The sequence below is a fragment of the Nipponia nippon genome, unplaced genomic scaffold, assembly GCF_047370975.1.
Source record: "Nipponia nippon isolate SJK-2023a ecotype South Korea unplaced genomic scaffold, ASM4737097v1 scaffold_4, whole genome shotgun sequence".
In the NCBI taxonomy this organism is placed as follows: domain Eukaryota; kingdom Metazoa; phylum Chordata; class Aves; order Pelecaniformes; family Threskiornithidae; genus Nipponia; species Nipponia nippon.
In genome coordinates, this window is record NW_028262358.1 from 78,183,052 (window position 1) to 78,195,896 (window position 12,845).

Genomic DNA, 12,845 nt, shown 5'->3' on the forward strand with positions numbered 1-12,845 from the left:
TTTCCTTGGGATGACATTTTTTTCCTTGATGCCAAGGAAGTTAATAAAATTTAGAAGTATTATTGATGATACCTGTCATCGTGTTACTAGTTTTACCTAATTTTACTACTTTCAGCTAATTTTAGTCATGTAAACATTTTCAGTTTGAGATCTAGTCTTACTACATGTGTCTTACAAACACTTCAGAAGGTGTTTCATCCCTGTGTAATACCAATTTCTAGACTAGATGGAATTAATTACCACCTGGAAGTGCCTAATTCTCCATGGCAGTCAATATAGGCATGGACAGTAGCAAAACCATTGGAAAAGCACACTGTTCAAGTAGGAATTTCCCAGGACATACTAACAGCTCATAGGGTTGAGTTGAGGGGTTTCTGGCTGACAAAGTCTACTATAAAGTAGTCTACTAAAAAGAAAGACCCTTAGCCATTTATGTAGTTCTCAAAGCAGCTGAGTGGGTCTGGAGTTTAAGCCAGCCTCTGAAAGCGATACTGAAATTTGTGACCACTGACACTGACCACTGAGATCACGTTACCGCTACCTGGTTTGCTTTTGGGCCTCCACTGGATTTTCCTTCCTTCAATTTTTATACAGTCATCAACCAAAGGAGTTGTTAAGACTTCAGGAGATGCTTTTCCTTGTAGACTTCTTCCTGCTACAGCAGAAAGAATAAGGCTTCAAAGCTGCAAATGCCCATCAGTCTGTCCTATCTGTTTGGGAACGTCTTGGCAAGTAGAATGAGTTTGTGCAAGAAAACCTGAAATAGGGTCAAAAAATGCAGGAGCAAAATTAGGCAAGGGGCTTGGCTGACGATCTTCCCTGATGAGTCAGGGAAAAGGCTCTTGTTTTTCCTACCCTGACGAAGCCCAAGCTGTTCAGCTGGATAGCAAACCTCATGAAATCAGTAGTGGAAGACCCTGTATTTAGGTTGAGGAAGACCTTGTATTTAGGGGTAGGTGACTGTGTAGCTTATTGCTAGGGAAAGGAGTCAGGTAGTGGGTATCCTCCTTCCCTTCTTTCCTGAGCAGTTTGTGACAACATGGAAGGTAATAACCATTGATTCCATCCATTCTGTGTCTAAAGAAGAACTAAGAAAAATCTTAAAACCACAATAAACTCAAGCAACTCTGGCTGAAGTAAGAGCAAGAGCTTATGTTGTTCTCTCTTCTCTGTCTACCTGCTCTCCAGTAGCATTTCTGCCCTGCTGACTGCAGATCGCAGTGCATCCAGTGCTTGACTGTAAAACATTCTCTATTTAAAACAAAATTTACTAAGGATTTTATATCACTGCTGTAACAATCCTTTAACTTTTGAACATGCATCCCTGAATATATTTTGCGTTTAGCACTGAACTGGAAGCTCAATACATAAGAATTTATAACATTGTGCAATTGAACTGGAAGCTCAATACATAAGAATTTATAACATTGTGCAATTGATTGCATTTTGTTTTCTTTCAACCCTTTATTTTGATGCTCTTAAAAAATGTCACTAAATACATCCTGTGGCAGTGGTGTACCCTTGAAATACCATTGCACTCACAGAGGGTCTCAAAGTACATTCATTTAGAAAGGACATATATTTTCAAGTTTCCTTGCTTTTCTCCTCTTTGATTGCTATGATGAGCAAAGGCAAACAATGGTTGTTGTTCACACATGCTGTGGTTCTGCTATTAGGTGTATCCAGAATCATACACACACAAAAGGAACGGGACCTCAAGGGGTCACTTAATTCATCCTCTACCCTAGTAAGGCTATTTAGAAATTGGAGTAAGCTCTGATCTTAGCCCCTGAACAACCTCAGTTCTTCGAAACTTGGAATAAAAGGATAAAGCTCTGGAGATGCTCACAGATTGTCTCTGTTTAATAGCATGCTAATACTGTTTGTTTCTGTGAGCAGCATCAGCAGCCTTTGGCGAAGCTGAATGTGAAGTGGTGCCGACTCGCCTACAGAAGTAGACCGAGGAGGGGAGAATTGCATTGTACTGTTTATTTTACTTAAATAGAACTCACATACTAATTTTTCTAAGGAACATTTAAGGATGGAGACATTCTGTAGTTTGTCCTTTTTGTTTCTTAATACCAATGAAATAAGAAAGAGAAAAAGACAACTATAGAGTGTTTTGGACCAGTAGAGGTAGACTGTGACACAGGACGGATTTCAAAACCATGAGTAACATGATGACACCTCATTTATATTCCATTGCTTCTTCCATTATCTGCCAGAAGAAACACGTGATAAACTCAAGTTGGGCTAACATTCTTGTTGAAAGGGCTCCTCTACTCCATCAAGTATTTGCAGTAAAATAAATCACATTTTTCACATAATATTTTAAAATGTATTTTTGTGCTCTAAAAAAGAGTGTATAGTACCCATTTTTCATCTTACACCCAAGCCTCCACACTTAGAGAAAGTGTTCTGTACAAGTGCTGCAGGTGAGTATCGTCCTGGCAACAATGTCATGCAGGTCTGCAAAGGAAGGAGGAAAGCGTGGCAAGATCCAGGTAGCAGAACCCGCTGAACAAGGGAAGGAGAAAGCATTGTTTTGGCAAGACAGCTAGGGATAGGCACATTTGCTCTTCTGCAGAGATCGGCAAAGGCATCTGCATGGATTTAAAAATGCCTGACCAGAGCACATGCTGTTCCGGGTAAGAACTGTCATACCACATCAGGCCAGCCTGGCTTCTTGTGTCTGACCATGACGGGTGATGAATACGTCCTCTTACATCTCTTGCATACTTACAGAGTTTACGGAACAAGGTGTGCACAGTGTCATTCTTCACCTGGTTTCCGCACCCGGTTGTGGAAGTCTGTAGTTCAGTGACTGAGTCAGATTGCAGCTATACCCATCATGCTTAAGATCTGCTGGTGACCCAGCACTCCATGAACTGTTTAATTTTCGTTGGAACACAGGGCCTCCGCAACACATTTTTAAGGTTGTTGCCTGATAACTTAATTTCTTAGTCACCTTCTCAACACTGATACGATTTTAAGATTCTATAAATCTTTATCATGTCCACTTGAATCCACCCTTTTCACATGCAAGAGTCCTAGTCTTGTTTGCTTTATCTCATAGACAAGCCATTCCACATCATTGACCATTCTTCTTGCTTCTCTTGTAACTTTCGGAGGTAATAAAACCTTTTTCTCTGAGCCAGGTTGACCAGACATGTGCCCATAATATTCAAAATATGTAATTTTTTTTCTGCTCTCAATTCCTTTTACATGTTACAGAGCTATAAAACCAACAGCTTTAAATACTGTCATTCATAATTAAAACTAAAAAGTACTCTTCAATCACCAATAAAACAAAGGCTTGAGAAAACATACGGGCTTTGTAACATTCTTGAAAGTTGACATTCTGAGTATTAGACCAATGAAGACAAGGAATTTCAGCGCTGAAGGTCTTCCAGTGTTTATGCCCTCTTAGCATTCTTCAGATATTGTAATTAACTTTTAGATGGAATACCTCAGCTGCTATCATCTACCAGGGGAGTTCCGGCTGCCATCCAGGTACCTAGGAGCTATCTGAAGATCAGGCAGTGTTATTATATGTTGGGTTTTTTAAAGATAAGGCAGGTTAGCAACCTGTTTTCCTCCCTGAACCTCCATGTGATTCCTGTTCTTTTTTTCTCTTGTTAAAGGCTGTCTTAGAATTTAAACAACTACTCTGTTTTTATCTGCTATCTGTAAACTAAGTCTGATCCCTAGGAAGCACAAACTCCTTTCATTCATCATCGGGGTGTGTTAAATTCACAATTGTTGCCTGCATAATCAACATCTCAATTACCTTTTAAAAAACACCGTGAAAAATAAATCTGATAAAAGGACTGGAAGCCATCTGATAATTTCTTAGAGAACACTGGAGTCTAGCCACCACGTGTCTAGTAGGTATTAGTTTGAGGCAGGATCTTATTGACGCAGGACACTAATTTTTCTTTTCCCTCTTTTTTGACAGATCAAAAAAAGTAAACCTTAAGCATTTAGGTATTTAAATTTGTCACATGGAATTAGGTATAGTGGTATACCAGATCATTTCTAGTCTACTACAACATTCCATGTAATGCTGACCAGTAGAAACATACATCTAACAAACCAACAGTTATTAAAATTGCATTCAAATAATTAATTTTGCTGAGAAAAGAAAGTTGTTAGCTGGTATCTAATTTATACATTAATGGTAAAACTTCATTTGTTGTTAAGCTTATTAGCATTTTCAAAACAGAAAATTTGCACTTCACAAATTAACTTACAGGGTTCTTTTTTACAGTGCTGTATTTGGAACATTTATTTTTGAAAAACAGAATAGTTGTTCTGACATTTTCACAGCACCCTTTCACATCACCCTTTGCTACAACATTAAAACTCACTGTATAATTTTATTCCTTCTTCATAATTCTGTATATTCCGTTAAAATTACCCTCCTCGCATTTTGGATTTTTTATAATATGTAAATTACTTATTTTTGTGATTGGGATTAGGGATTCTTGTTCAAAGACTGTTCAGTGTTACTGTGTTATAAGTAAGAAATATGTAGGATCTTCCACAGAATTTTAGGAAGGGACTCCAAGGTGGTCATCCAGTCATCTCTTCATCCCAAAGCAAGATGAATGGATCTACATCACTCCTCTCATATGCTCCTCTTGCAAATTATCTAATCATGCGTCTCCTCAGACAACCTATCCTACTACTGCTATGGCTATCAGGAAGTATTTTTCTAGTATCAAAGCCAAATCTAAGCTCCAAATAATTTGAATACAGTTAGGGGCTTCCTGAGGCAGATATGACTTTTATGTATTTAGTTGTCTCTGTGGATGTTCGTTCCATGAACTTCTCCAGTGTTACTATGTCAGTTTTCAGTAATCATCACATCATTTGTCAAGAACTGCAGTTGTACTCTTTTTGTTTGCTTCTGAAACTAATTGTTACCAGCTTCGTTCAGTGTCCCCTTGCCTGATTGCAGAGCGTGAACAACAGATCCCCATCTCCTCTCTCCATGCCACTCATCATTTTTCCACTTCTACTATGTCCTCTTCAGAGTTTTTCCAGGTAGCAGAGTTCCAACTCAGTTCCCGCTTACATGGAAGCCAATCCACATCTCTTGATTGTCTTTGTTGTCCTTTCTGAACCTTTTCCAATTCTTAGATCTCTTTTATCCAGTTTATCCTTCCAGCTCTGAGTCATCAGAACGTGTTACAGCATTATCTCACTGAAACATTGTACAGAATGAAACAAGGAAACCATTACACAGAATTGGATCACAACAGATCCCTGTGGATTCCTACACGCTTCCTTGCATTTGGGAGTAGATTATTAATAGCAACTTGTTGGGGTATGATTATCCCACCATTTTTACTTTCTCACTTTACAGCACTTTCATGTAATCCATACTTCCCTGGCTTGCCAAGTTCACATTAAATAACACCTGAAGCACCATTCAGGCCAAAATATCTGACATTGAATGGTTCTTCACACTTGACAACATGTATTATCCTGCCAGAAGAAGAAATGAATTGACAGGCTCACTCTGGCAGTTGTTTCCTTGTTGACTTTTAGGCATCTAAGGTTTTTGTTCTGGCACTTTTGCTGGAATTTAAGTTACACGGACTTGCTGCTAAATCCACGGGTTTTCCTCCCCCACACTGGCAGGTACTATGTCTGCTCTTCTCAAACTCCATCTGTCCCCCATGAATCCATTTCAGTTAGGTCTTGACAAGTCTTAGGAGGGAGTTCATGAGGCACAGCTGACTTGAGAGCACCTAACTGATCTTTCCTTAGTCTATTCTCAGAGCACAACAATTTCTCCTTGGATTCAAGTGCTTTATCATAGTTGGGAGTGACAACAAACACAAAAAGACTTGACAATTTATGAACATTTGTTCTTTGCTCCTCATGTGTTACTCTATGTATTATTGCTATTATTACATGCTGCTTTTATTTTATTAGGTTACAGGTCCAAGTCTTCCTTTTCCTGCGCTTAATTTGAAGTGCTACAGAAGTCAATCATACATTTCATCCTTGCTATGCGCTCCCCTCTTCATTTTCAGTAATTTCCCAGGTTTAAATCTCTGAGAGTCTGTCTGGTGAAAACCCACTCCGCCCTGCCCTGGGACTTCTCTGATGAGCCTGGCTGCAATTTCACGGCAGGGATTGCAGCCAAGCTGCCCATCCTGCTCGGGTGCGTTTGCCAGGCGCCATTACCTCCTGCAGCTCTGGGGAAAGGAAGGCCCCGAGGCCGCACTGGCAGGATCGCTCAGGAGAGGCCATTTCAAGAGGCAGTATTTTTTTTTTTTTTAAAACTGTAACAAGCTGTTGTTTAAATATCCATATTGTCCAGGCTTTGAAAATTTATCCCCCCCATCCCTTTTATTTTGTCCCCTAGCAAAGAAGCAAACTGAGGGGAGCCCGCCGCCCCCTGCAGGGGCTGCCTACGAGCCGCCCCGCGGCTCCGCCCCCCGCGCATGCGCGCAGCCGTGCGGCCCCTGAGCATGAGCAGAGGGCCGGGGGCCGGCGGCGGCCTGGGCAGCCTCCGCGGCGCCATGGGCTGAGGGGCCGGGCGGCGGCTGCGGGGGGTGGCAGCGGCTCCGGGCTGGGCGCCCCGAGGATGGAGAGAGCCATGGAGCAGCTCAATCGGCTGACGAGGTCCCTGCGCCGCGCCCGCACCGTGGAGCTGCCGGACGGTAGGAGAGGGGAGGCGGGGCGGGGCGGCGGTCTGCCCCGGGGCCGCGGCGGCCTCCCCGGCCCGGCGGGGGTGCGCTGAGCCGGGGGCCGTTGCGTAGCCCCGCCCGGCGAGGCGACTCGGGAGAATGGAAAGCGGCTCCCTCCCACCGCCTCCGAGGGGCTTTTTTGTCGTGGTGTTAGCAACAAGAGCAACGACTTCCCCCTCGCTGCCTTTCCCCGGTGCCTCGCCGCCGGAGGCCGGCGGTGGCTGTCAGAGGGCGCGGGGTGCCCCGGGGCCCGGGCCAGCGGGTGGTCTGGGGCGCTGGACCCTCTTTTAAATCCAGTTTTACATCCTTCGTTCGGTGCTTCGTCTGTGACACACTAGTAGTGGCAAACCTTTGGGTTTTTTTTTTTTTTATATAGTGCTGACTTTTATTTGAAAAGGTGTCACTGTCACAGCCTAATTTTTTTGGCTCTAAGCTGCTGCTCATGGGTGCTAGTCCATATCGGGATGAAGTTGAAAATACAGCTTCAGGCTCTTACGGCAAGTAGTTAAGTGTTCCAGCCAGGTCCAGCCTTTGGGAAGACTACTCCTGCAAAAGCTTTTGGATATGCAAAAGTTTCTGTTCCTGTGAGTCATGTGCTGTCATTGTACTTTCTTCAGGGTTTATTTTTACGGAGGAGTCTTTGGCTGTATGTCTGCCAGCTTTCATTTCCAGTGTTGGAGGAAAATGAGTAATGTTCTGTTTTCTCTATGTGTTCCCTGTTCGGACTTCCTGGCTGCTGCATATGGACTTCCGCCTACGCTGAGCTGCTACACCCTTTCCTTGTTGTCACCCATCAACAGTTTCAGTGTCTGCCAGTGCAGTTGCTCATAAATTTTACAGAATGACAGACAAGTTTCAGATGGATTTTGCTGCTTCATGAATGGCAGCAGTGAAAAATGATGTAATGCTGTTAATGTAAGCTCAGACTTACAGAAATAATGTAGTAGTACTAGTTTAACTAATTGATGATGGTAATATGAATAATGCTTAGCACAACCTATGCCAGTTGGAGCTGCTTTAAATTTGCTCCCGTACTAGTGTAGGCAAATTCATTCTGAATTTGAGTTCAGCTCTTTTCTTCCTATCTTGGGCATTATTATCTTACGATTCAGAGGTAATTATGTCTGTGGTAGTGCAAATGCAAGCCCTGTGAGCTCCAGAACAATTACTTCTCTTGCCCTGTAGTGCAGAAGGAATGTCAATCCTATGTATTCTCTAAGAATTACATGACACAAACCACAGCTGGACTGAAATAAGGACATAAATGGACTAGAGGCACTGAAGTCTCAAATTACATTCCAACAAAACCTCCATTCAATGGCCATCTAACTTTGGGTACATCTCAGCTTGTTACATGTCTTCTTTTTTGACCTTGGTGTTCCCTAGGTTTGTCCAGGCCTGCCCAAGCTCTTCTTGAGAAGCAGGTTTGGGTTGCAGTGTTTTGCTCCAAACATGTACTGACAGGATCAGCTTAGAAAATACCACCGCTAGTCTAGTATGGCATGCAGTTTGGTGGCTTCTTGTGTGCTGTGTCTGGCCTCTTGAATTATTATTTCCCCACCCCCCATACATCTGAATAGCTTTAATTTGAAAGATATATAGTTAACCTCTACATTCTTAAACTAAGAGTCATAGTACTCTCTTAGGAAATGGAGGTGTATATTTGAACTTCCTTATGCTGAAGAAGGCACTAAATCCAGGTATTTAACTTCCTTTGCATGTGCCGTAGCTATTAGGGTGTTGTATGGATGGTGCTGACACTTCTTTAAGATTGTGATCTCTGCCAAATTCAAGCTAATATCTCTTATGAAATAAAATATTAAGTATATCTTGTCAGGGCAGGATTCTAGATCATGAATTTTAAGTGATTTTTTTTTTTTTTTAAAGCAAACATTAACTCCTGAGTCCAGTGCCAGTGAATATCCTGAGCTGACCTTGCCATTAAGAAATAGTATTGTTTGTTTTTTCACCCCTCTTCTGAAGTATCCTTCAGCAGGTGTTTTCTGGGCACTTAGGAGCTTTACACAAATTTCTGGATTATACTGTTAAGGCTCAGTGCCTGAAAACCAGGCCTTGCAGCCTGAAGTTGTAGGTTTTAGGCCCTTTGTTGGCTCTGTCTCTGCATTTTGGGTGCTTTTTTGACTTTAGGTATTCATGACTTGAAATGCAAGCAAGTAAGATAACCAATAAGTTCTGTAAGTGCATGAGGCATGTAATGCTTTTCCTCTCCCTGGTGTCATGTACTTTTACTTTAAGTCAATAGGAGTTTGTTTATGAATAGGGATAATATTTACCAAAAATAGGCACAGAAGCTCCTTAGTCCCACACCCTTTTAATTATTTCTGTACAGAAAAACTCTGGGAAAATCTGCATATGCTCCATAGTGTAGATTCTGTTAATAGAATAGCAAAAGGCTTAGTTTTGTAACTATACCATAAACACCTTTTATGGCCTAACTACACTCATATTTAACTATGGCCTTTTTCTAGATCACTATACTTGCAATATAGTTAAGTTTAATTAGGAGCAGTATTAAGCATTTCAGTTAAGTGTGCTGGTATATTTAAAGCTTATTTGTTTGGTTTTTTTTGTCTCTTCTCTTTAACAGGGCATGATTGTGAGAATATGTAAGGGTGTCATGCTGAGATTTAGTTGGCCTTCTCAAGTTCTGTTTTTTGTTTCAGTTGGAGAGCTTTATTTTCCTGCCAAGAGATCTGTGGAACAGATCTCAAGGAAGAAATTTTTTCTCATTTCTGTATATGGGAGCTAATCATGGATACATTTTTAAAAAGTGATCCATTTTTTCCACAACTGATATCTTTATCTAGCATCTATTTAATTTTATTTCCAGGACTCTCCCTCCGCATGTGTCCCCTCCCTCCCAGCCTGCTCCCACCCCCAGCAGTCAAATTCTAGTGGTGCATGTTGGGGATGGAGTTATCTGATGCTCAGAGATCTCTGCCTTAAGGAACAATATATAGACAGTTCAAACTCTTGAACTCGGTGATGGTTAGAATTACTCTTTGTGACTTTGAAATGTCATTTGGTGTTTTGAGAGGCTTATGTCTCTTCTACCATGCATTCGCTGTAAGCAACATTGATTTTTTTTTTTTTTAATTTTTATAAATAGCAGAATTAATGCGATTTGAAATTGAATATGACTTATCTCCCTTCAGTGTTCAAAGGTAATAATAGATTAGTATTGCTTCCTTCTTTTGTTAGCTACAGACTACTTCAAATAGTGGGTAGCGGCACTAATCTTGGAGCACTGTAGAAGAATAATCATGAATAGCATAGCTGCAGCATGACAAGGGTTCCTCTGACTCCACCTGGTAACTCTGAAGAATTCTTGTTTAATATTAGCTAAATGTCAGTTTGCCTATCTAGTGGAAGTAACGAATGTATAGAAGCATGGTATGTAAAAGATATGAGAAGCTACACTTGTTTGGGTCTGGTTTAATTCTTCCCGTTCTGATTGCTTTGTAACTTTGGTATTTGGATCAATTAGGATGATGAGGAGAAAGTTCAAAATAGAAGTTTTATGAGAACAATCCTATATTTCCATATCCTGGAACCATATACCTGGGTTCTCAGAAAGTGTAGTCCCTCCTGTCATAAGCTGGCATCTGCGTGAAGAGTCTGTAGCGACTGTACTCCCAACAATGGGTAGTTTGCTTCAAGCTAGAAAATATAATCATTATACATCAATAATAATTGATAATAATTTTTGTACATTAATATTATTCATAATTGTTATACATTAAAGCCTTTAAAGTTTTGTCAAATTCATCCTTTAAAAATAATATTTTACTCCAGAAAGTCTATAGCTGACCAAGCAGGCGCATCATACCCATACGGTGTGCTGGTATGTGCAACAGTAGTACTGACAGAGACTGTATAGCTGAATATCACTCTGTTCCCACTATTGACTTGCATCTTTGTGTTCTGGCCTTTTTTCATTGCCTTCAAATGTGGAATACGAAACTGATTAGAAATTAAAATGAAATTTATTGCATTCAGGTATCCAAGTTTAGAGACAAAAATGAATAGTTATAGAGTGACTTAGTTTAAAGAAATCACTTTTAGAAACTCATGGGTATCAGGACTATGGAAGTCACCTTGGATCACAGGAAATTTCCTTCTTTTTAAAATAAGCTATTTACTTTTTTTGTTAATGCACATTCCTTAAATATTTTGACTTAATTAACAGGATTGTCAATTTAAAGAAATTAATGCTCCATTGAAAATTCTGTAATTATTGCTTTGTAAAAGAAAAAATGCCACATTGCAATTTCATGTATTGCAATCCTGTTAATTACCTCTTCTATCTAAGTATGGTGGCTTTTTCTTTATCATGAAACTTTGGGTATGTATAACCTGTGTAAAAAGAATGATCTGTTGAACAATGGACACTTTAAAAGGTAAATAAGTGTTGTGAGATGAATTTATTTTGCATAAAAAAATTTCTTTATGATAATGGTGTGATTTAATTTTTTTCACAGACAATGAAACTGCTGTCTATACACTAATGCCAATGGTTATGGCTGACCAGCACAGGTGAGAGCTTCTTTAAATTTACTTTTTTTTTTTTTAAGCTCTGAAAAAACAGCATGTTTGCTAGAGGTGTAGCTGCTAGAGCACTCTCAGGTATTCTGCTGCTGAATTGCTGAGATAGCTTCTGTCGCTGAAGTTAGTCACTGACTGTGTGCATCCCAGCATATTCTTATCTGAGAGACCTGTTATATGTCATAGACTGGAGCTGGGATTTGTTCTGTTGATGCACATAGAGAAATTTGTCCTAGGATAAGAATAAAAGCATTGTTTTGTAACTGGGTTGTAGCTCTGAGTATGTATTTATTGATGACATAGAAGGTCTTAGTCTCATTAAACAGAAAGACATGGAATAAGAGTTGGATGATGAGATTGATACTTCTGGGATTCCTCAGATGAGCAGTTGTTTCTCTTACCCAGTTGTCCTCGAAGTGGTTGGGACCTGGGGCTGTATAGTGCCAGCTAAGTGCTGCTACCTTCTGCTGAGTTTTCTAGGCAAGCAGGTAGTAACTCTTACTGAAGCTGTGAACTGTTTATCTAATCAGGATAAACATTTGTTCTGCTACCTAATATCTTGTTGATATTGTGTGCAAGTGTTTTAAATTTTGTGATCAGCTTGTTCCTGGAGTTTGCAATCACCAGGTCAATTGTAGTTTTGCCTATTTTGAAATATTGCATCTTAACTAATATTTTGTCTTTACTAATTCATTAGGGCTTGAAGGGTCTTATTTAAATTTCTTATCCTTTTGGCATATTGTGTTCTTCTGTTTCATCATGAGGATTTCACATACCAGTCTTCCTTCTGAACTTTGCCTATGTTTGGGAAAGCTGCTGGATATCTGGTTAGGGCATCTGTATTGAGATAAGGAGGAAAAGGGGAATTTATTGGTTTACAAACCAAAGCTATTAATATGCTTGTTTTCCATATTTGTAAAGAAGTAATTTGGCCATCTGGTGTAATTCTTACTAGTTTACATTTGAAACACTTGCGCAGTGTCACAGTTCATTTTTTATGTACAAGTAGGAAGTGAAAGAGTCAAAGTACTGTTAATATGCAGATGCTTGAAAGCTGGTGGATCTCTTGTTCTGAAATTAGTTGGAGGGAAAAGAAATAGTGATCAAGTAAGAACTAGAGTACACAAGTTACAGTATATACTTTGCTTGGATATTGTGAGCTATTTTTTAATTAAAATTATATTTCTGTTTGAAGGTCTGTCTCAGAGCTGCTATCAAATTCAAAATTTGATGTGAATTATGCATTTGGACGTGTGAAGAGAAGTTTGCTTCATATTGCAGCAAAGTAAGACTTACTTGAGTCCGGTCCAGAAGTTAACAATGAAAGTATTACCACAAATCTAAGGCACCAATGTAAGCTGGAAAACTCTGTAGTATCAGTAACATTTTGTTTTTACATTACTTTTTTGTATTTTGTTTGTTCTTTTAGCAATGTGCCTGCCTCATTGAGAGGACAGGTTTTACACATGGTATCAAATGACTTTTCCAATTCTAGTGAAGGAAGTCTTGGTGGATACTTTTTTCCTTTCTGTGAAATCTCAGTCTGTGAAGAAATGTAGCCATTATGTGTAT

At 40.0% G+C, this 12,845-nt stretch overlaps 1 protein-coding gene across 7 annotated transcripts in view; it reads left to right on the plus strand.

Moving 5' to 3' along the window:
• Nucleotides 1-6,481: 6,481 nt before the first annotated feature.
• HACE1 (HECT domain and ankyrin repeat containing E3 ubiquitin protein ligase 1) overlaps nucleotides 6,482-12,845 on the plus strand; it is a 58,674-nt gene continuing 52,310 nt past the window's right edge. For 4 of the 7 annotated variants that reach the window (XM_087774862.1, XM_087774866.1, XM_087774858.1 and 1 more), the window contains exons 1-3: nucleotides 6,482-6,680; nucleotides 11,210-11,264; nucleotides 12,469-12,558. In XM_087774862.1, coding sequence (XP_087630988.1) covers nucleotides 6,605-6,680; nucleotides 11,210-11,264; nucleotides 12,469-12,558 — 221 coding nt within the window. In that variant the 5' untranslated portion in view covers nucleotides 6,482-6,604. Of the gene's footprint in view, nucleotides 6,681-7,078; nucleotides 7,292-11,209; nucleotides 11,265-12,468; nucleotides 12,627-12,845 lie in introns of those variants that run through there. The other 3 variants (XM_087774861.1, XM_087774863.1, XM_087774864.1) reach the window with 3 other exon arrangements.